Raw genomic sequence first — 23,408 nt, forward strand, 5'->3', positions numbered from 1 at the left:
ATATATATATATATATATATATATATAATTTTCCAAAGGAAGGAACAGAGAGGGGGGCCAGGTGAGGATATTCCCTCTAAGGCCCAGTCCTCTGTTGATAACGCTACCTCGCTAATGCGGGAAATGGCGAATAGTACGAAAGAAAAAAAAAATATATATATATATATATATATATATATATATATATATATATATATATATATATATTATCCCTGGGGATAGGGGAGAAAGAATACTTCCCACGTATTCCCTGTGTGTCATAGAAGGCGACTAAAAGGGGAGGGAGCGGGTGGCTGGAAATCCTCCCCTCTCGTTTTTTTTTAATTTTCCAAAAGAAGGAACAGAGAAGGGGGCCAGGTGAGGATTTTCCCTCTAAGGCCCAGTCCTCTGTTCTTAACGCTACCTCGCAAATGCGGGAAATGGCGAATCGTATGAAAAAAAAAAAAATATATATATATATTTTTTTTTTTTTATACTTTGTCACTGTCTCCCGCGTTTGCGAGGTAGCGCAAGGAAACAGACGAAAGAAATGGCCCAACCCCCCCCATACACATGTACATACACACGTCCACACACGCAAATATACATACCTACACAGCTTTCCATGGTTTACCCCGGATGCTTCACATGCCTTGATTCAATCCACTGACAGCACGTCAACCCCTGTATACCACATCACTCCAATTCGCTCTATTTCTTGCCCTCCTTTCACCCTCCTGCATGTTCAGGCCCCGATCACACAAAATCCTTTTCACTCCATCTTTCCACCTCCAATTTGGTCTCCCTCTTCTCCTCGTTCCCTCCACCTCCGACACATATATCCTCTTGGTCAATCTTTCCTCACTCATTCTCTCCATGTGCCCAAACCATTTCAAAACACCCTCTTCTGCTCTCTCAACCACGCTCTTTTTATTTCCACACATCTCTCTTACCCTTACGTTACTTACTCGATCAAACCACCTCACACCACACATTGTCCTCAAACATCTCATTTCCAGCACATCCATCCTCCTGCGCACAACTCTATCCATAGCCCACGCCTCGCAACCATACAACATTGTTGGAACCACTATTCCTTCAAACATACCCATTTTTGCTTTCCGGGATAATGTTCTCGACTTCCACACATTTTTCAAGGCTCCCAAAATTTTCGCCCCCTCCCCCACCCTATGATCCACTTCCGCTTCCATGGTTCCATCCGCTGACAGATCCACTCCCAGATATCTAAAACACTTCACTTCCTCCAGTTTTTCTCCATTCAAACTCACCTCCCAATTGACTTGACCCTCAACCCTACTGTACCTAATAACCTTGCTCTTATTCACATTTACTCTTAACTTTCTTCTTCCACACACTTTACCAAACTCCATCACCAGCTTCTGCAGTTTCACACATGAATCCGCCATCAGCGCTATATCATCAGCGAACAACAACTGACTCACTTCCCAAGCTCTCTCATCCCCAACAGACTTCATACTTGCCCCTCTTTCCAAAACTCTTGCATTCACCTCCCTAACAACCCCATCCATAAACAAATTAAACAACCATGGAGACATCACACACCCCTGCCGCAAACCTACATTCACTGAGAACCAATCACTTTCCTCTCTTCCTACACGTACACATGCCTTACATCCTCGATAAAAACTTTTCACTGCTTCTAACAACTTGCCTCCCACACCATATATTCTTAATACCTTCCACAGAGCATCTCTATCAACTCTATCATATGCCTTCTCCAGATCCATAAATGCTACATACAAATCCATATATATATATATATTTTTTTTTTGCTTTGTCGCTGTCTCCCGCGTTTGCGAGGTAGCGCAAGGAAACAGACGAAAGAAATGGCCCAACCCACCCCCATACACATGTATATACATACGTCCACACACGCAAATATACATACCTACACAGCTTTCCATGGTTTACCCCAGACGCTTCACATGCCCTGATTCAATCCACTGACAGCACGTCAACCCCGGTATACCACATTGATCCAATTCACTCTATTCCTTGCCCTCCTTTCACCCTCCTGCATGTTCAGGCCCCGATCACACAAAATCTTTTTCACTCCATCTTTCCACCTCCAATTTGGTCTCCCACTTCTCCTCGTTCCCTCCACCTCCGACACATTTATCCTCTTGGTCAATCTTTCCTCACTCATTCTCTCCATGTGACCAAACCATTTCAAAACACCCTCTTCTGCTCTCTCAACCACGCTCTTTTTATTTCCACACATCTCTCTTACCCTTACGCTACTTACTCGATCAAACCACCTCACACCACACATTGTCCTCAAACATCTCATTTCCAGCACATCCATCCTCCTGCGCACAACTCTATCCATAGTCCACGCCTCGCAACCATACAACATTGTTGGAACCACTATTCCTTCAAACATACCCATTTTTGCTTTCCGAGATAATGTTCTCGACTTCCACACATTCTTCAAGGCTCCCAGAATTTTTGCCCCCTCCCCCACCCTATGATCTATATATATATATATATATATATATATATATATATATATATATATATATATATATATATATTTTTTTCATACTATTTGCCCTTTCCCGCATTAGTGAGGTAGCCCATATATATATATATATATATATATATATATATATATATATATATATATATATATATATATATATCCCTCCCTCATACTATTCGCCACCTCCCGCATCAGCGAGGTAGCGTCAAGAACAGAGGACTGGGCCCCAGAGGGAACATCCTCACCCGGCCCCCCTCTCCGTTCCCTCCCTTGGAGAAAAAAAAAAAAGAGAGAGAGGGGAGGATTTCCAGCCACCTGCTCCCTCCCCTCCTAGTTGCCCTCAACAACACGCAGGGAACACGTGTTATGTGGGATAATACTGGTAACAGACATGGGTTTTCTAACCTTAAATCCACAGATACTGCAGATTAGTAGTTTCAATAAAACTACACAATAAACAAGACTTCACTTCCCCATCAACGGATAAAATCACAATTGCCCCCTTATCCAAGACAATGGTTTCTTTCTTCACCAAACCAGTCTCTATGACTTTCTCATAATGCACACCACCCCAACCAAAACACCCTACATCTGCCACTCTATCATCAAACACATTTAACAATCCTTCAAAATACTCAAGACTCAGTGAATGTAGGTTTGCGGCAGGGGTGTGTGATGTCTCCATGGTTGTTTAATTTGTTTATGGATGGGGTTGTTAGGGAGGTGAATGCAAGAGTTTTGGAAAGAGGGGCAAGTATGCAGTCTGTTGTGGATAAGAGAGCTTGGGAAGTGAGTCAGTTGTTGTTCGCTGATGATACAGCACTGGTGGCTGATTCAGGTGAGAAACTGCAGAAACTGGTGACTGAGTTTGGTAAAGTGTGTGAAAGAAGAAAGTTGAGAGTAAATGTGAATAAGAGCAAGGTCATTAGGTACAGTAGGGTTGAGGGTCAAGTCAATTGGGAGGTAAGTTTGAATGGAGAAAAACTGGAGGAAGTGAAGTGTTTTAGATATCTGGGAGTGGATCTGGCAGTGGATGGAACCATGGAAGTGGAAGTGAATCATAGGGTGGGGGAAGGGGCAAAAATTCTGGGAGGATTGAATAATGTGTGGAAGTCGAGAACATTATCTCGGAAAACAAAAATGAGTATGTTTGAAGGAATAGTGGTTCCAACAATGTTGTATGGTTGCGAGGCGTGGGCTATGGATAGAGTTGTGCGCAGGAGGGTGGATGTGCTGGAAATAAGATGTTTGAGGACAATACGTGGTGTGAGGTGGTTTGATCAAGTAAGTAATAATAGGGTAAGAGTTGTGTGGTAATAAAAAGTGTGGTTGAGAGAACAGAAGAGGGTGTTTTGAAATGGTTTGGTTACATGGAGAAAATGAGTGAGGAAAGATTGACCAGGAGGATATATGTGTCAGAGGTGGAGGGAACGAGGAGAAGTGGGAGACCAAATTGGAGGTGGAAAGATGGAGTGAAAAAGATTTTAAGTGATCAGGGCCTAAACATGCAGGAGGGTGAAAGGCGTGCAAGGAATAGAGTGAATTGGAACAATGTGGTATACCGGGGTCGATGTGCTGTCAATGGATAGAACCATGGCATGTGAAGCGTCTGGGGTAAACCATGGAAAGTTCTGGGGGGCCTGGATGTGAAAAGGGAGCTGTGGTTTCGGTGCATTATTACATGACAGCTAGAGACTGAGTGTGAACGAATGGGGCCTTTGTTGTCTTCCTAGCACTACCTCGCACACATGAGGGGGTTGTTATTTCATGTGTGGCAGGGTGGCGATGGGAATGAATAAAGGCAGACAGTTTGAATTATGTACATGTGTATATATGTATATGTCTGTGTGTGTATATATATGTATACGTTGTGATGTATAGTTATGTATATTTGCGTGTGTGGTCGTGTATGTATATACATGTGTAAGTGGGTGGGTTGGGCCATTCTTTTGTCTGTTTCCTTGTGCTACCTCGCTAACGCGGGAGACAGCGACAAAGCAAAATAATAATAATAACAATAATAATAATAATAATAATAATAATAATAATATCATACTAACAATAGCAGGTGAAAGCAATTATTTGCTGGCAAGTGGTGGTGCAAACAAGCCATATACAGTATTGTGTACAACGAATATGAAGAAAAATTATATATAAAAAAAAAGAAAGCAATCACTTTGATAAGTTTTATGGTGAGGATATAACCTGCAAAGTTTACTTTGTAATTGTATCACAACATCTTGTAGGAAAGCATTCAATGAGTCTTATGCTTCTGGGAAGCCTAGATTTTATTGAGGAGTAGCCACTGTGATGACTGCTATGCCAGCCACTACGTAACTGGCTAACCACTTTTTATCACTGCTGTGGAGGCTGGTGTCAATTATCTTTCATGTAAGGGCATGTCAGGGGTCTCAAATGGTTTGTTGATGTTTACTGCCACTAGTATTATGTAGAAGGGGGACTGCGGTTGATTGAAGCCATCTTGGATAAGTTGTCAGGTCAATGTGTACAGTTGTGGTAGAATGGATGGATCTAAAGCTATGTTGGATATGGATGAAAGCAAGATGTTTTGTATGACTAAGTTGTGGATCAATTTTACACAAACTTTGGAAACTTGATAGAAGTGAATTAAGGTAGGAGGAGGAGAAGGAGTTGGGAGGTTTGGAGGGGTTTAGGATAGGTATCATGTTGGCAAGTTTCCAGATGTTAGGGATTCTGCTGTGTAGCAAGTGACTGAAAATTTCTGTAGATGCTTAGATTGCAAAAGGGCCATTACAAGCAATACAGTGAGGGTGAAAAATAATCTCGGGCGAGGAGTCTACATTTCACTGCAACTTGAAGTAGCACAGCCTCAGGCTGCAGAGGCCTTGGGTAACACTAGAATTCTTATAAAAACTGGGCCACCAGTAATTTTTTTCATAACTGATAGCTGTTATCCATGTTAGCGGTAATCATAAATCAATTATTATTTCCTACCAAGGAGTCCTTTCTATCTTTATGAGGCTCTCACTGGGCAGGAACCCAAGTCACAAAGGGCAGTAACTATTTCTTTGTACTGTCTGGGAAGAGTTTTACACTAAAGGAGCCCCATCTCTACAACATTATCTACTGTCATACAGGTCATAAAGTGTAGTAATTATTTCTTTGTACTATCTGGGAAGAGTTTTACACTCATGGAATCCCATCTCTACAACACTTTCTACTGTCATACAACTTTCTGAATTCATGTATACAGTCTGCATTAACCATGTCCTCAGACATTCTATTCCATTCATCTATCACTCTTATATAAAAGTACTTTATATATTTCTGAAGTTTCTTGCTTAGTTCCCTGTTATGTAGCTGCTCTATCCCTTCATCTCTTGAGGACCTGTTCAATGTCCATGTCATAGATGTATTTTAAAAACTTAAAGGCTGTGATCAGGCCACTCCTTACTCTTCTTTCTTTCAAGGTGGGCAAAGATAAAGCCTTCAGCCTTTACCTGTAACTCAGCTCTCTTAATCATGGCACCATCACTGTTGTTTTCCTCTGAGCCTTTTATATTAATTCTATATGCTCATTTAGGTGTGGAGACAAAATCTGATAAAACACATTCTAGTTTTGGCCTCATGTACAATATGAACAGCTCATTAAATATCTCATAATCCATATACTTGAAAGCTATATAATTAGTGATGCTGTGTGTCTATACCGAAAATGTAGAGAAAATGAAAAGTTAATTGTTCATTGTCTTCATTATGATACTTACACAGTGGGCATGTAGGGTCTAGGGATACATTTCAACAGTGGTTGTAGCACTGCAGAAACAAGTGATGTCCACAGTGCTGATGCAAAAAGACTAAGAAGGGAGGTTCTTTATTGCTTGTTGTGTCCATTTCACTGTATGTATAAGTGTATTGTGTTCTGCATTTGATGGGGACAGGGAAACCTGTGTGTGGATGGAAGCTGCTGGAGTATGAATCAGGGTACAGTTTCTATTTCTATCTGGTGAGGTAGTGGATAGTTATGGAAAGAAAAAATCACCTACAAGATGTATCATTGGATCACAATCTTGTGCAAGAACTTCTCACAACAATGACATCCATCATTTCCATGCTACTGGTTGTAACACAACCCTACAGCTGCAGAAGCCAAGTAAAAAGGGTGCTAGGGTTACATGATTAAGAAAATCAAAAGAATTTTTCAATTCATATCTGTCTGCTATTTCCTATGTTAGTAAGGTAACACCATGAACCAACAAAGGTTGGCCTCATTGCTCCCATCAATTCTTCTACTCTCCTCTTTAATGTACTGAAATCAGGGCCTCCATCCACAGTTAAGCCTCAGAAACCAATCCGTAGTTTTCCTTGTCCACTTCATATACACAGGTCCAGCTATTGAAAGAATATCATATACCATAACACTTCAATTTGCTCCATCCCATACACAACTCTCATTCTCCATGTTCAGGCCCTGATGAATCAAAGCCTCTTTCACTATATCCTTAACCTCCTAAATAGATGTAAAAGCATGCCTTCTTAAACATATTAAAACTCAAGATCTTCTGAGTAGGTCTACCCCTGGATCCCATGCCTTGATCTATTGTATTCCAAACTTGTTTGAATACTTCTTAACAACCTTACTGACGATCAAAAACCTGGGGTATGAACGAACCACCTGATACTTTGTGGGTAGGTCTTACATTAATGGCACCTACTCAGCACCAACAGGTTACTTCTCAACCAAAACTTTAGACATAATAATGGAGGGTTACTAATCTTTGACAGATTACTCATCCCCTAGTTGTTCCTCCTAAGCAGACTGCCCATCAACCTTAGCTTACTCCTTAGTGATTGTGTAATGCCTGTCTTCCAAGAGTTCCTCCTAAGTGGCTGAAGTAATTAATCACCAGGTGTTCCTCCTTTGTGGCTGCATAACACAACCACATGAACCCCTTCACAGGAGCAAATAACTAAACCATTTGTGTCTCCTCCTCAGCACCAAGAGACTTCCCATCCATAGAATGTTCCTCATCAACACATGTTGCTCGATAATCTAAGTTCCTTCTTAGTGGCAGCAGGGTGATTCACAACTTGGTTTCCTTCCTAGGGATCCTCTAATCTACATAAGAGCTTAAAGATGGGCTTCAACTAAGACAATTACCAGTTTCCCCTCCCACCAGCTTCCGAAATGCTTCTGAATTAACATACAACAGCTCTTCAACTTTTATCAAAATCCAGTTATGATTTAAAAAAGATAATAATCAAATACAAACCAAAGGCACTCACATAAACATGCATATCAATACATGGAAACATTCCATTTCCAAAACTAAGATACAAGTCCAAGAAATGAAAAATTTCCCCTTATATGACAAAGTCTAATATGACATATAGTTAATGGTAAGAAAATGAAGATTGATATATACAAAATAGGGCTGAATGATTTAGCACATCTTTAGAAATAGTTCTTACCCTTAAGATCACCTATGCAAGCCCTGAGACCTGGACAAAAGGCAGTTAAAGATAAAAACCAAGAGAAAAATGTTCCCATACTGGCAATATACTGCACAAGAGTATCAAAGAACAAGTTGAGAGACAATCAATAACTTTAACTCTTCAAGCTGGTATATATCAATATCAGTTCACACATACCTAGATATACATACTAGCTGGTATGCCCTGAAATAGTCCTCATGAAATATCCGAGTGTTTATTTTATTTTGTTGCTATATCACTGTACTTAATGTAATTTGCTTCATTGAAAACCAATTCAAAACCCTTCATTCAGATGAGGTGGTCATTTAAATTGTGGTATGTCATTATCTAGTTAAAGAAAATAGTTATCAAGTGGCAAACAATAGCAACTGACCTTGGTGACTGTCCCTTACTCCTGCTGCGACTTCTGCTAGGGCTCCGACTCCTGCTTCTACTCCTACGACCGTGTGAATGGTATTCTCTTTCTCTTTCTTTCTTCTTTTTCTTCTTTTCCTCCTTACGGGACCCTGATGCTACTGCATAATACCTACCACTGCTATGAGGTGGAGTTTCCGGACTACCCCTGATTTCAATGTACTGAATGGGGCTTCGAGAACGAGACCGTTTTCTATTGTACAAAAGTGAAGGGGTATGAGCACGATGTGAAGCTGCACGCCTTGGTGAATTTCTAGTTGGTGGAGTCATGTTTCCACGTCTTTGATTTGGAAGTGGAGGTGTGGTTGGTCTGCGTGGGCTTATATGGTGTGGCCGGCCAGACCGATCATAGTTTTTGCCGGCTGATGGTGGCTGAGGTGGAGGAGGGGTCATATGTCGGGCACTACGATGACGAGGAGGGCTAGGTGTATGGGGTGACCTAGGTGGGGATCTATGTGTTGGGGTTCGCTCATGTGGCCTGTGATGTGATGTATGAGTTGGTGGAGTTCTCCGTAGCTCATTAGCACGGGCATGATTTGTTTCAGGTAGAGGTTGAGGGCTAACAATAATTTCTTCATCATTGGAACTAAGAGGACTGGGCTCCTCACCACGATTCCTTACCCTAGATGATACACCAGCTGATCTTGGGTCATGACTAGGGATAACTCTTGGAACAGTTTTAATAACAATAGCTTCTGAAATGTCATCATCAGAACTAACTACACTACCATCACCAATCCCACCTTCATCATCAAATTCTGGGCTACCACTTCGTGATTTGTGTTTACTTTTCTTTTTCTTTTTCTTATGTAACACTGGACTATGTGATCGTTCAGATCTTTTTCTTTTCTTTTCTTTTCTTTTCTTGTCCTTTTTGTGTTCCTTTTTCCGGGAACGAGAATGGTCTCTATCAGATTCTGAGGGAGTACGTGAGTGATGATATGGGTCCCTAGAACGATAGTATTCTCCTCGGGTTTCTAAAGAACGGCGATCTGGGGACATGACCACTGGATACGGTACAAGTGAACGGGAGCTATGGGAAGTGTGGTGTGAAGTTGTAGGAGACACTTCAAGCTCTCCGTCACTATGAAGAGGCTCTCGAGGAGGCCTTGGGGGAGGTGTGCGAGGAACGTAAGAAGGGCTGCGACTAAGATTTGCACTGTATGATGCTGGACTAGGCCGAGGACTAAGTCTTGATGAACGAGATGGAGAGCGGTGCCGCTGTCGATTTACACGAGGGCTTACAACAGGGCTATGGCTTGGACTATCAGTAATTTCACCTGCCTCTGGCTCTGAGAATGCTTCTGAACTAACGTCAGAGTATTCAACCAGAGCTCGAGGCTCCCGGACCTTTTGAGGGTCCGGTGGGGAGCCCCGAGGTGCTCCCTTACGGTGGCCTTCCTTCTCTTGCTCCTGCGGGTGGTGACTCTTAGACCTCCTCACTGCAGGTGAGTGTGTGGCAGTGCTGTGGCTTGGCTGTTGGTCATGGTTTTGGTCTTCTTCCTGGTCGGCATCAGAGAGAGAAGAGAAGCTCTCATCAGACTCTATAGTCTCATGGATGCTCGGCATGTCCCTGGTCACTGGCACCGAGCGCCACACAAACACAAGCCCATGGTTTCACCACAACCCACCTCCAGCACCACCACCACAACCTTACAGCTGCATCTCTACTAAGCAGTACCTGGAAAACGAAATACAAAAAACAAAATATAGCTAAATACACAAAAAAATCCTTGTTCAAGGTAAAAGGTAATTCGCAGGAACACAATTCTCACTTATCTCAATATCCTATAGGCACCTACTATCTAAAAAGAGGTCTGTCTTCTATACAGCCTAAGCTTGGAATCACACAGACTCTTTTGCTTATCATTCCTTATGTAGACATACCTCACTTTGTCCTACCTATAAATCTACTCAAATTCATGGCACTTACGTACATTTTTCAAGTAACCAATTATCCATACTACATAAGCACACTGCTCTATTTTTTTTTACCAACCAATCACATAAACAGTCCTGTTTTTCCCTATAATTTTTCCTTACAGCCATACACAAAAATGTGACATAATCCCCTACAACCTTCAGAATAGTTACCCCATTCACTAACACTATACAAGAAACCTTTTGGTTACAAAACTCATGTTTCACCTCCAAGCAACGGTGGTGCCTGTGAACCTGCTGCTAGCAAATCCTGCTACACCACGGAGGTGCCTGTGAACCTGCTGCTAGCAAATCCTGCTACACCACGGTGGTGCCTGTGAACCTGCTGCTAGCAAATCCTGCTACACCAATTCTTCACTTCTCATTATCTTCTATGTGGTTCCATAATACTGCCAGCATATCTAAACTCTGCTAACTGAAACTGCCAGTTCTTCATCCTCACATGAAAGTAACAGACTAACATACAATCTTTCAGAAACTATCTTCTATTCATCCAAACATAGTTCGCATCAAGATTTCTTGCTCATGAAGACAACCACCTGTTTCCACTTGATATGACAAGGTCTAACAACAAAGCAATACACAAGTAATCTACTTAGAGTATAATACACACACATATCTAAGTGGGGAATAGTCCTTAACTTAGACTTAATAGATTCATTCCTTACATTTACAATAATGGGGGGTACAGAAAAAATTCTTCATATCTTTTCCTTGTCAGCAATACAATGACATCCATCCAGTTCTCTGATGTAATGCCTTCCTCCTGAGTCCTCCAATTGCACTGCTTTGCATATAGCTTCAATCCCTTCCTTTGGCATCTCCTTTGCGAATTCCTTAGAATATGCAATAAAAGGATTTACGTAACCCAAATGAATCTTTTCCTATGATCACTAGAAACCTTTAGTGGGTCATGCAAACATTTAGATGAACAATGAAATGTTAGAAAATTATTTTACTGCACTTTTCTTACAACTGCCCCATAGAACAGTTCTTGAAGTAGTTATGACAAGAAACCATAACTAATCGTATGAAAATGAAATGTTATTGCAAGTCAAGTGCAACTATCTGTTACACTGTACCAAGGCAGTAAAATTTTCAATTACAAAGATGTATGAGCTTGTATGACTGACCCTAAACATTTTAACTATACGCACATAATGTGGAAAATGTTTCAAAACAAATTTGAAAACAAAATTAGAGAAGACCCCCATTCTAACAGACTAATTAGGTGGAAGAGTGGTCCGTTAGAAGCCAAAGTCTGTTATATTCTGTTACAAATCCTACTGGGAAGGACGGTCAATTAAATTCATTAAGTACACTGGATAACGCTATCTTAACATTATGGGATGAAAGCAAACACCAGGGTTAAACCTACATATAATACAAGAAATAATACAAGATAAAACACATTAATCAGGTACAAACACTTTCGTTAACACTTAACATTTAGTATTCCACATTCTACATTCCAGGTAAGATATCCAGATCTCTTACCTTTATGACAAATTGCCTATAAAAGCATGATACAACTCACTTATTCGTTAGGCAACTCTATGACAAGTTAGGAGACATTATTACACTCAGACCTGACATGACAGTATAACATCTTACAATCTAGGGCAGCGGTGGCTACAGGATTCAAAACAAGGAAAGCCTACATTACCTTTCTGGGCGCGGGTCTGCTGAAGGAATCGGCTCCTAGACTATCGTCTAAGCCTTTAATCTGAAGGAACAGCCTGGGAACAGCTACCTACGCCGTGACCTGCCACCTATGGCTATGATTAGTCGGAATGACCACAACTGCCCTTGACTTGTCAAAAGACCGATTGTCACACCCTCATCCCAACGTGATTGGCTGGAGGAGGCCTGAGGTCGGGCCCTCATACTGTCTAACGGCCCGGCCCTGCATCTCTGATGTCACAACCAGGATGGGTGGGCAAACTTTCCCATGCATGACCTCGTGGCTGACCCTGGGTCACTTGACCATGGGACCTGAGAAGTAATCAGTGGCTGGTTGCGAGATAAAAGCTAATCTTGGCCACCGACTCAAGGTGTGCGAGATCACAGGTACACATGGGACCGCTTGAGGAATCTCTTGGGACCTCTCAGGTCGCCACATGGCTTATCTAAGCATACAAATTCTCCGTCACAAAAACAATGAACACCCAGGTTTATGATAAATGCACAGGTTCATAATGATCCCAATCTTTTTTTAAGGAACAGTAATGAAATATCATCAAGTGTAATGGAAACCTATCAAGGCTAGAGGTTTTTAGAGGGTAGCAAAGACTACTCTGAACCAGAGAGAAACAGCTCTAAGGTCACCTGAACCACTTCTGGTCAAAAATGGCTTTTCCATACTCATGACGTTCAAATTTTGAGTTTTTTAGAAAATGCTGAGGCATTTCCTGGATCTCTTTACACATGCAAAACACAGTTCTCATTTATCACACCTTAATACAAACTGAAAGGCCCTCAAACCATAAGAAACTTTGGAATTCCATGAAAAGAGCACAAAAATCTTTTATGCATTAACCAAGCAAGCAATTAACTGACATTTGGGGGCAGTGACCAAGCAATGTCTTCTTGCATCCTGAAGTATCTACTTAAATGCACCAAAGTGATTCATAACAGGCTGTCACATGTTCTCATTCCCAGAATCTCAGACCAAGGGTGGGAACTAAAACGCTATTCTGTTTCATCACAAACTCACTCGGACTAAATTTGCAATGAAATGTACCTTCACAAAAATTTCTATTAAATTCTAAATTTAACCCAGTAAGGTTCATTAAAATGAAATCTGTTAGAATAGGGGTTTACTGTACCATCATGCCAAACCTACAAATTTGTGAAACAGCACCCAAAACCCCTTAACAAGTGGCCTCCTGGCTAAGTCAGATGCAGTATTTGAACTATTTAAAGTATTCACATTTTAGATCATGTGAATAGTTAGGTATGGATCCCAAATTACAACTTTATATAGATGCAACAGGACATGGAGAAATTGGACTGCATTGAGAAGGTTCTTTATAATAACTAGGCTCTGAATTCCTCAAATGATACACCATTGTGCTTCATGTCAACAATAAATACCAAAATCTCATCAGTGCACTAATCCATATGACACTGGCTACAAAGCCCAAAAATTAACTGAACAAGTATGAAATGTAGGAACTTGCCTTAATCTCCTCGGAAATCCAGTCCCAAATATAATCCTCAAAGGAACTTCAACCTACATAAAACAGAATGTTAGGCAACAACAATGGTACTGAAAATTCCAGTGTAAGCTTCACGGATAAACACATGCAAAAAAGAAAACTAGCAAACAGACTTTGACAAGTTCTCCCTCAGTTAACAAATAACTGAACCAACCAGAAGAAATAACACACTAGATCCACTCTTTACCAATAGTGTAGAATTAACCTGTGACATCACCTTAAACACACTGAACTCTGAACACAACTTAAAATAAATTTGGTTGCTTGAACTACCTGGGCAAAACATGAGCCACAATGGAAGTGAGTTAGGCTATTTCAGTTTAAACCCTTGACTCCTCTATATGGTAATCTACATAAAGGAGCAAGTCCTCAACAGGTATCAAGTTTTGTGCCTCAATTTCAAGGTCACTTGCCAGGCTTGAGTGGTCACTAAGTTGGCTGTGCAATAATCTGCCACTGTCAGTAATCCCCTAGCCATGCAAAAGACTGCACATTGTTTCTTTTGAAGGTATGAAACTGAGCAGGTTTTTTTTATATTCAGAGACCAGAATGATAATCCTGCAACTCTTAGCAATGATGATCTATCTCTGGATAATGATGAATAATAAAGTGGTCACTGACTCTTCCATCAATCAGAGTTGACCAAAATATGGCATGTGGTGTTCCTAACACAGGTGTAGGCAGTGTTGCCAGTGCCTCCCTGACCTTGACAACACTGCACCTGACTGGTGCAACTGGTGATTTTACAAACTTTTATAATGCTGATGTGAAAAAAATATCACTGAATCATATTGGTGATACTAAGAAAATATTTATCGCATATAACATAATCAGTACTGACTATAAGGAACCAAATAATCTATTCTTTCCTTTCTTACTAATGTCTGGTCATCACCCCTGAAAGATTCTGGGGAATCGAATGTTATTGCCCTTGATACATCTAAAGCTTTTGAGGTCTCATCTCTTAAACTCCCCTCCCTCACATCTAGCTTCCTCTCTAGCAAATCCATCTTTGTAGTTGCAGATGGATCAGCCTCTATCCCCTCTCCAACAACAGTGGAGTCCTTCAAGGTTCTGTCTGGTCTCATGCACTTTTTCTCCTTTTATCAACAATTTCCTTTCTACAACAAATAATAATCAAATGCATTCATATACAGACAATTCAACTCTGCTTCCCTCCACATCCTTCAATTCTGCTCTACCTTCTCTCATTCAATCTGTATCTTGTCTTAACACAACTTCTTCAATAAACTCAGACTTGTACAAGATATCTCGGTGGGTGAATTATGGTCGAGTTCAATGCCTGAAGATACAGTTTCGGCCCATCTCTCTCTATCAAAATGTCTCAACTTTCTCCTTCAATGGTTCTGTAATTACACCTATTAACTCAACGAACATACTTGGTATTACTGCAACATCCATGCTGTCTTGGAAACTGCATATTACAAAAATAACTGGTCTGCCTTTAAGAAACTGGGACTCCTGTTATAATTCAAAATTTCTTTTCTTCTGAACAATTGTTTTGTTCATACTAAAGACTGATGCAGCCTTTCATGGAGTACTGCTTGCACACCTGAGGTTGTCCTAACTCTGCATCCTTACTTGACAGTGATGAGTCGAAAGTTGTCCAACTTATCAACTTTACCAGGCAAACTACAAACTATATCCCACTTACCCTACACTAAAATTATGGTTCATTTGTCTTCTATAGGTATTACTTTGGTTTTTGTTTCTGAGACCAGAGTGCTTGTGTGCCCTCACCACTAGCCAGACCACACAATACTCAGCAAGCCATTGCACCACCTGATTACTGTGTGGCTGGCAACTCAAGGGTGGGCCATTTTGATAACTGTTTCTTTCCCTACTCTTAGAAGCTTTGGAACTCTTTAACCTCCAATGTCTTTCCTAACTATAACATGGAACTTTTTAAAAGACAGGTCTTTCACTTCCTCCAATATTAAAACCTACTTGCCCTTGTCTCTTTCTTTTCCCTTGCATTAACCTCTTTATAGTTCAATTAAGGTCCAGCCTTGATATGGACTTTTGTCTATGACTGGTGCCTTAAGAAAAAAAAAAATAATAATAATCTACACTATCCAGGACAACATGGCTTCAAAGCATGACTACTATACTTCCTCATTCAAGAAGCTGGACAACATAAAGTCAATTTCAAGGTCTCAGTGTTGATGCCAGTAACCTAAATTTTTGTCCAGATGATATTCAGTGCTCATACAAGATATTTTTATGAACCAAAATCCCAACAAATCAAATGACACTGCACTCAGAAAGTTCAAAGATCCTTCATGACTTGTAATGGCATGGTAAAAGGTCTAAAGAATAGGGAAACATTGAAATCAATGAAGCTGCACTTACTGGATTGCAGACAATGTCTTAAAACTACACCATAAATTACTCCTTACTGGCATTACAGGCAAGATCTACTGGGTACTGTCATCATCATTGTGTTGTTTTGTGCTCTGTGTTGTTGGAGAATGATATGATTTGGTGGATGAATGTTGTAAAGTCCTCCCCTTGATGCCAGTAACCTAAATTTTTGTCCAGATGATATTCAGTGCTCATACAAGATATTTTCATGAACCAAAATCCCAACAAATCAAATGACACTGCACTCAGAAAGTTCAAAGATCCTTCAAGACTTGTAATGGCATGGTAAAAGGTCTAAAGAATAGGGAAACATTGAAATCAATGAAGCTGCACTTACTGGATTGCAGACAATGTCTTAAAACTACACCAAAAATTACTCCTTACTGGCATTACAGGCAAGATCTACTGGGTACTGTCATCATCATTGTGTTGTTTTGTGCTCTGTGTTGTTGGAGAATGATATGATTTGGTGGATGAATGTTGTAAAGTCATCCCCTTGTCTTTGTTGTCAAACATGTCTTAGGGTTGTACAGTTATAAAAAAGTGAGGTGCACTTCAGTGAGCTGTTTCTTACATGAGGGCTGTGGGTGTGTTGCATTTCTGTAGTTTGTTTTTGATGCCATCCGAGAGGTATGTTCAGTCAGCAGCTGGGGTTTTGTGGAGTAATTGGGTTTATTTTAATACGGGCATATACTGTAAATAAATATATATTTCACTTATATAATATATAATAACTCAAGGACCTCTTTCAAAGAGAGTCCTAGATTAACTCAAGATTCCTTTCCAAAAGCCCTTGCAGCCTAAGGATGTGCTACTGAGTAACTGGGATATGTGGACTCATTTGAAAAGACAAGTCCTTCGATGAAACTGTAGTTCAAAATGGTACAATGTCACCAAAGGTAACTTTTCACTCATGTTATAACCCTGAACAGACTTCCAGCAACTAGGAAAAAATGTAGGAAAATATATTGATCATAAACATACAATAAAGATATTTCCTTAATTCTATAACCTTCTTCAAAATACAAGTATAAAGGTAAAGGAACTCGGATAATGAATAGCCATTTTTTTACATAGAAGCAAAAACATGTACTTCCTCAAAGAGAATTCACAGTTAATGTTAATACTATTTAAAACACAGATGAATATCTAGTATGACAAAGTAATCTTTACAAAACATTGGAGTTTAAGGAATAAATGGAAAGAGAGAATGATACCTGGGAGTTCAAAAATGGGTATGTTTAAAGGTAAAGCAGTCCCAATGTTGTCTTATGGTTGTGAGGCATGGGCTAAGGAAGAGGTGTGAAGAAAGGTGGATGAGTTGGAAATGAAATGTCTGGGGATATGTGGTGTGAGGCGTTTTGATCCAATACATAATAAAAGGGTAAGAGAAAAGTATGGTAACAAGAGTGTGGACAAGAAAGCTGAAGAGAGTGTGCTGAAATGGTAAGGACATATGGAGAGAATGAGCAAGAAACTGGCAAAGAGGATATACACATCAGAAGTGAAGAGGAAAAGAAGGGGGGGAAACCAAAGTGGAGATGGAAGGATGGATTGAAAAATATTTTAAATGACTGGGACCTGAATAAGCAGAAGAGTGAAAGGCATGCATGGAATAGAGTGAACTGGAGCAATGTGGTATTCAGAGGGTGACGTAATGTCAATGGACAAAATGTGGGTATATGAGGCAGCCAAAGGAAACCAAGGAAGGGTATGTGAAGCCTGCAAGAGGATAGATGTGAGTATATGAAGACTTTTTCCTCATCTGTTCCAAGCGTTACCTTGCTAACACAGGAAATGGCGGACAAGTATGAAAAAGGAAATCAATATTCTGGTCAAAATGACCAGTCACTCATAAATGTGCATCATGCTAATACCACTAAAAATCAACAAATATACAGAACTAGCAGCCATGCAATCCTAAACAGCAGAACAATTTAATATTTTTATACTTCTACAGTACATTTTGAATCCTTGGTGAGATTTTCAGGGGTTCTGTTGATATTCTGTGAATTTTAACTTTAACACTAAACAGCCTAACATTTTCTGACATACATAACCTCAATATCACAGCCTTATTAAACAACATTCAATAAAACATGCTCCATAATGGTTACTGTATTCTCTAACCGGTACATGAGCACTACAGAGCAAAATCACTCAATATCCATAAATCAATAACTATGTAAAGCTACACCAATTTTGTTTATTTTTCTTTCTTTTCATGTTTCTGTCTATCATGAAAATTTCTAGGGCTGCTACTTTAGGAAAAAAATGATCAAGGAAAAAGTATATCTTTGTACTAAAGCTAACTTTTGGAAGTGGCAATTTGTTAGTGCTTTAGATAAGTCACTGTGATTTCACAAATACCTTTGGAGGACCAATTAATTTTCTTTCATGAATGTCACTAAATATGGCAATGTTACATTGGAAAATGACACTGATGATGTATTACTTTTCAAGAATAAGAAATCACGAGAACCTATAAAAACATCAATTAACCTCCCTGGCAGTCAAAGTCAAGATTAATCTTTTCTATCTACCTATATCTCTGATGCCTGTTCTCTCCAGGAGTAAACTCCCTTCGAGGGGTAGCCACGACAAGTCTCCACTTATCCGTCCTTCTACGCCTCCCTCGCATGCACCATTCAAAGCATTCTTCTTCCATTTCTATCTCTCCAATCCCTCTCCATTTCATTATTGGTATATAATCTATTCAAATTACACCAGTTATAGCCATGACCAAGTACCCGCAAATGGAACCAAATTTCAAAACCCAGACGAGAGCAAATGGAACTGCAATGCCAAGCATCGCATAAATCTAATGTTCATGTATTTTCAAAAATCATTCCAGCTAACAGGTGAGTTCTTGTAAGTTCTGTTGACTGTTTATGTGCTAAACCTGTTTATCCATCAATCAACACCAAGTTTTCCCAATATGGCCCTTACTGATACAAGACCCAATTTGGCCCTTACTGATACAACACCCAATATGGTCCTGACATACAATACCCAATATGGCCCTTACTGATACAATACCCAATATGATCCTGACTGATACAATACCCAATATGGCTTTTACTGATACAATACCCAATATGGCCCTTACTAATACAATACCCAATATGGCCCTTACAGATACAACACCCAATATGGTCCTGACTGATACAATACACAATAGGGCCCCTACTGATACAATACCCAATATGGCCCTTACTGATAAAATACCCGATGTGGCCCTTACTGATACAATACCCAATATGGCCCTTACTGTTACATTACCCAATATGGTCCTTACTGATACATTACCCAATATGGTCCTTACTGATACAATACCCAATATGATCCTTAATTATACAATATCCAATATGGCCCTTACTGATACAATACCCAATATGGTCCTTACTGATACACTACCAATATGGTCTTTCCTAATACAATACCCAATATGGCCCTAACTGATTCAATACCAAATAGGGCCTTTACTCATACAATACCTAATTAACAATACTCAATGAAATGTGCTGAAATTCATGCTCAACAACTGTTTGTGTATTTTCTATATGTACTACACTAAAACTGCTAAACATAATCCCTTAAATCCTAAAGCTAGTAATGATGCTGAGCTAAACAAGCCTTTTAACCCAGTGGTTTTGCAAAAACACTGTAAATATCATAACTCTTAAATGCTAATGAAGATCATACACTTATACGACACAACTTTTACGCCCACTAAAAATTTTATATTTTTCTACAGAATAACACAAACTCATTCACATTCAACAAAAAAGTGGTTGGGTAATCAGCAGTTCAAACCAGCCAAACTAAATTTTTCCAAATCCTTTCTTAATCAATTTTACAACAAATATATTTTTCCTAAGCAAATAATTGAAAGTTAAGCAAAAAAATACCAACAGAATTCTCCGCATGAAATAAACATAGAGTGGTGTAGCCCCCATACCACAAAGACGTGACGAACCATAAGATTTTACGGTAAACAAGTGAAACAGTTCTCTGAGTGGTATGACAGGTTAATTCACTAGCCATGAACTTCATCATCAAAAATACATCTGGTATATCAATGGGAGGAATTCCCCAACACTTTTAGTTCCTAACACAATATATAGACATCTGAAACTTCTAAAATGCTGTGAAAAGAGGCCAACCTTAAGCCTCATGTGTATTACATGTTGTTAAGACATATGGGTGTAACCCTGAGCACGATAATGACAACACCAACCTTACCATGATGGACAGACTTCAGATGTTGCTGTCTGCTCAGAATACACAAACTAAATTAACTGTATAACTGGTTATTAGGCTAAGATGTTTCATAAAATGAGTGAATCAAAATATATATTTCAAAATTACATAACATTTCAAACCTCTACATCAAAACTAAAACAATAAAATGTGGTTAATCCAGCCATACTTAGTAACAACAAAATTAAAACGTATTGTGGTGGGCAATTCCGGCCGGGCCCGCCCTCATACAATGGTATGGGGCCCATACCACCAACCTTCAGCAAGACGCACAACCTCAGCAACCCAACATTACTCGACTATAGACATATTAAGATATTTTAGCGTCCGCAGAAGGTTGATGGCGAGGCCCCGGCAGGACGGAGGCACTGCGGCTTACCTTTATAGCGATATATTAGTGGGTTCTCAGTACCAATGGCGACGGTGATAACCGACGAGGATCGTCGTCCGACGCTTTGGTCCCCTTCTACGCGGTAATCCTCCCTTATTTCGGGATTTCTGTGCAATATATTTATCTTAAGTTGATTTATTGATGCTAATGAGCTCTCGCAATGGTTAATGTTAAATGGATTTAGCATAGAGCATAAGAATTATGACGATACAAAATAATATCCCCCCTTGACAAGATTCTGTAGAAATCCAGAACTAGCGACATGACGTCACGACCAGCTGGGTCCTGCAGCACAGGTAGTAGGGAACACCCGCCACATTTAAACCCCTTACACACACACACACACACACACACACACACACTGTTGATATATATATATATATATATATATATATATATATATATATATATATATATATATATATATATATATATATATATATATATATATATATATATTGTGTGTGTGTGTAACCATAAGGTTAAGACATGGCACAGACAAGATTAAGAGACAAGGCAACACGATTGTGACGCAGAAGTAGTAATCAAACACTCGCTTCTACCACAACGAAACTAAACCACGTCAAAACTTTACTCGCGTTATATGCTAAGAAAAAAAGTATATACAATTTTGCTTTGGACGAACAGTCAATTGGTGAAATGTAGAAAAATGAGATCTTCGTACTCATTTTATATACCTTATTCATAACAGAATTAGTACACCTTCTTGTAGATCAAGAATATAGTTTTTCCACATCAATATTGTTCGCTTATGCAGCAAATACACAACCCACTTGATAACCTTTCAGTCAGCAGTGGTGGGTCATACTATTTTGCCGATTAATTCATTTATTGTTTACATCTAATTCATTATCGAATCTACTGAGTTTTCCTGTATATGAAAAACTTCTGCAAATAAGATGATACATACAAATCTCAATTATGATGATGGAAAAGATCAGTTTGATTGCAGGAAGTTTACCGGGATGGCTTCACCATCATGAACCCGAGTCGATGGTTGTAACAGTTAGTTAAGGCAATCAACGTTACTTAGAAAGTTAATGGAAAAGACTTAATGAAAGGTTGATGGAATTGAGAGAGCATCGGACTGGGTGGGAACAATGTGGTTTTAGAAGTAACGTATGTTTGGACCATGTGTTTGTTCTGAAAATCTTGTGAGAAAAATCTATAGAAAGAGGATTTGTATGTGGCACTTATGACTCTGGAGAAAGCATACGACAAGGATATTGAGATGCCTGGTGGAAGCTGCTACAAATGTCTATCGTGGGAGGAGAGCTACCACAAGCAATAGAAGTCTTTATCTGGTAGTAAGATTAAAAGTATATGATCTTTTATGTGACGATGTAACATACTTTAAACAGAAGAAATCCACTAAACGCTATTATCTATCATTTTAATAAACAGCTGAAGTTATTGAAAGGTAATGTCTCTTCCATCCAAAGGTTTTCCTTATCATCCCTATATTGCCATATATGTATGGACTAAAACAAAAGACAAACTATCCAGCAAGACCCATAGTGAGGTCAGTGGGCTCAATCCCTTACTAATCATCAAAATTAGTTACTTTATCAACCCCAGTGGTTGGTAATACATCAGTCTTATATTGTGAACAATGAAGATTTAGCTAACAACCTAGTACCATAATATCAGTTAATAACCTGTTAGAATATCTTGTGGATTCATTTGATAATACTGATTTGCTTGTGTCAAATTCTATGTTTCTTGAACTAATAAAATTGCGTATCAAAAACTGTGTACTTGAATTTGATGGGTAACATCATGCTTAGAAGCTTGGTATTGTGATGGGTAACCCTCTTTCACCAGTGTTAAGTGACATTCATGGATTTTTTTGAAAGAAAATTACCAAGTGATATTGTATCCTCTAAGGCAAATTGGTTTAGGTATATAGTTGATGTTCTTTGCGTCTGACCACCAAAGGAAAAGTACAAATATTTCTCCCTTTGCTTAACAATCTAGTACCTTCTATCAAATATACTGGGGAAGAAGAAAACTTCCATATGTTACCATTCCTCGATAGCTTTATTCTCGGGATCGGCAAGATGTTAAAGTCAACATTTACAGAAAACCCACTAATGTTTGTCTTCAATATTACTCAACACAACAACCTGATAAAGTCAAACCATCAACATTGTTCCCTTGGCCATCATGTATATGCTATCCAGATTTCACAGATGAAGAGTCTAAGAACATATATAATCTTGGATCCAAGGTTGAGTATCCTAGATCTTTCATTGATAAATCTCTTAATTTAGAAAAGAAATTTCTTTAAAGAGTTCACCCTAAGTCGCCCCATTATATCAATAATCTTTTCTTTTTGCGGTTTTGTGATAATTTTACTTTTAAGTCCCCACCCACTTGAATTCTTTAATGTAAATGTAGCTTTCAGCAATACTCGTCAGAAAATTCTGCGGGCTGTGTTTACAGAATACCATGCAAATGTTGTAGTGCATTTTCTAAAGGACAGATTGGTGATAATCTATCTGTTAAATTTTAGCAACAATATGTTGTGCAAGGACAAGACATACTAAAAATACCTCGTTTACTCGCCTTAGAAATCATGACATCTTATTGACTGAATCACTGCTGCTTCCAATAAAACCAGTAACTCTCTCATTAAGAGAAATATCATTGAATCTTCCCTTATCAAAGATACAAATAACTCTAATATGAATATTAGCATCCTACAAACCTGTGTTCCATGTGTTTATGCTGTAGGTAACGTTTATGTTATTGGTTTATGGCAGCGTGGAGGCCAGGGCCTCACCAGGTC

At 39.3% G+C, this 23,408-nt stretch overlaps 1 protein-coding gene across 2 annotated transcripts in view; it reads right to left on the reverse strand.

The window, feature by feature from the left end:
• The window catches only part of Cdk12 (Cyclin-dependent kinase 12), a 65,171-nt gene extending 44,302 nt beyond the window's left edge, over nt 1-20,869 (reverse strand). The window contains exons 1-2 of one of the 2 annotated variants that reach the window (XM_071695012.1): nt 20,585-20,869; nt 8,355-10,076 (exon numbers count right to left, since the gene is read on the reverse strand). In XM_071695012.1, coding sequence (XP_071551113.1) covers nt 8,355-9,964 — 1,610 coding nt within the window. In that variant the 5' untranslated portion in view covers nt 9,965-10,076; nt 20,585-20,869. Of the gene's footprint in view, nt 1-8,354; nt 10,077-16,516; nt 16,590-20,584 lie in introns of those variants that run through there. The other variant, XM_071695013.1, reaches the window with a different exon arrangement.
• Nucleotides 20,870-23,408: the final 2,539 nt, after the last annotated feature.

This window comes from Panulirus ornatus, chromosome 57 (assembly GCF_036320965.1).
Source record: "Panulirus ornatus isolate Po-2019 chromosome 57, ASM3632096v1, whole genome shotgun sequence".
NCBI lineage: Eukaryota > Metazoa > Arthropoda > Malacostraca > Decapoda > Palinuridae > Panulirus > Panulirus ornatus.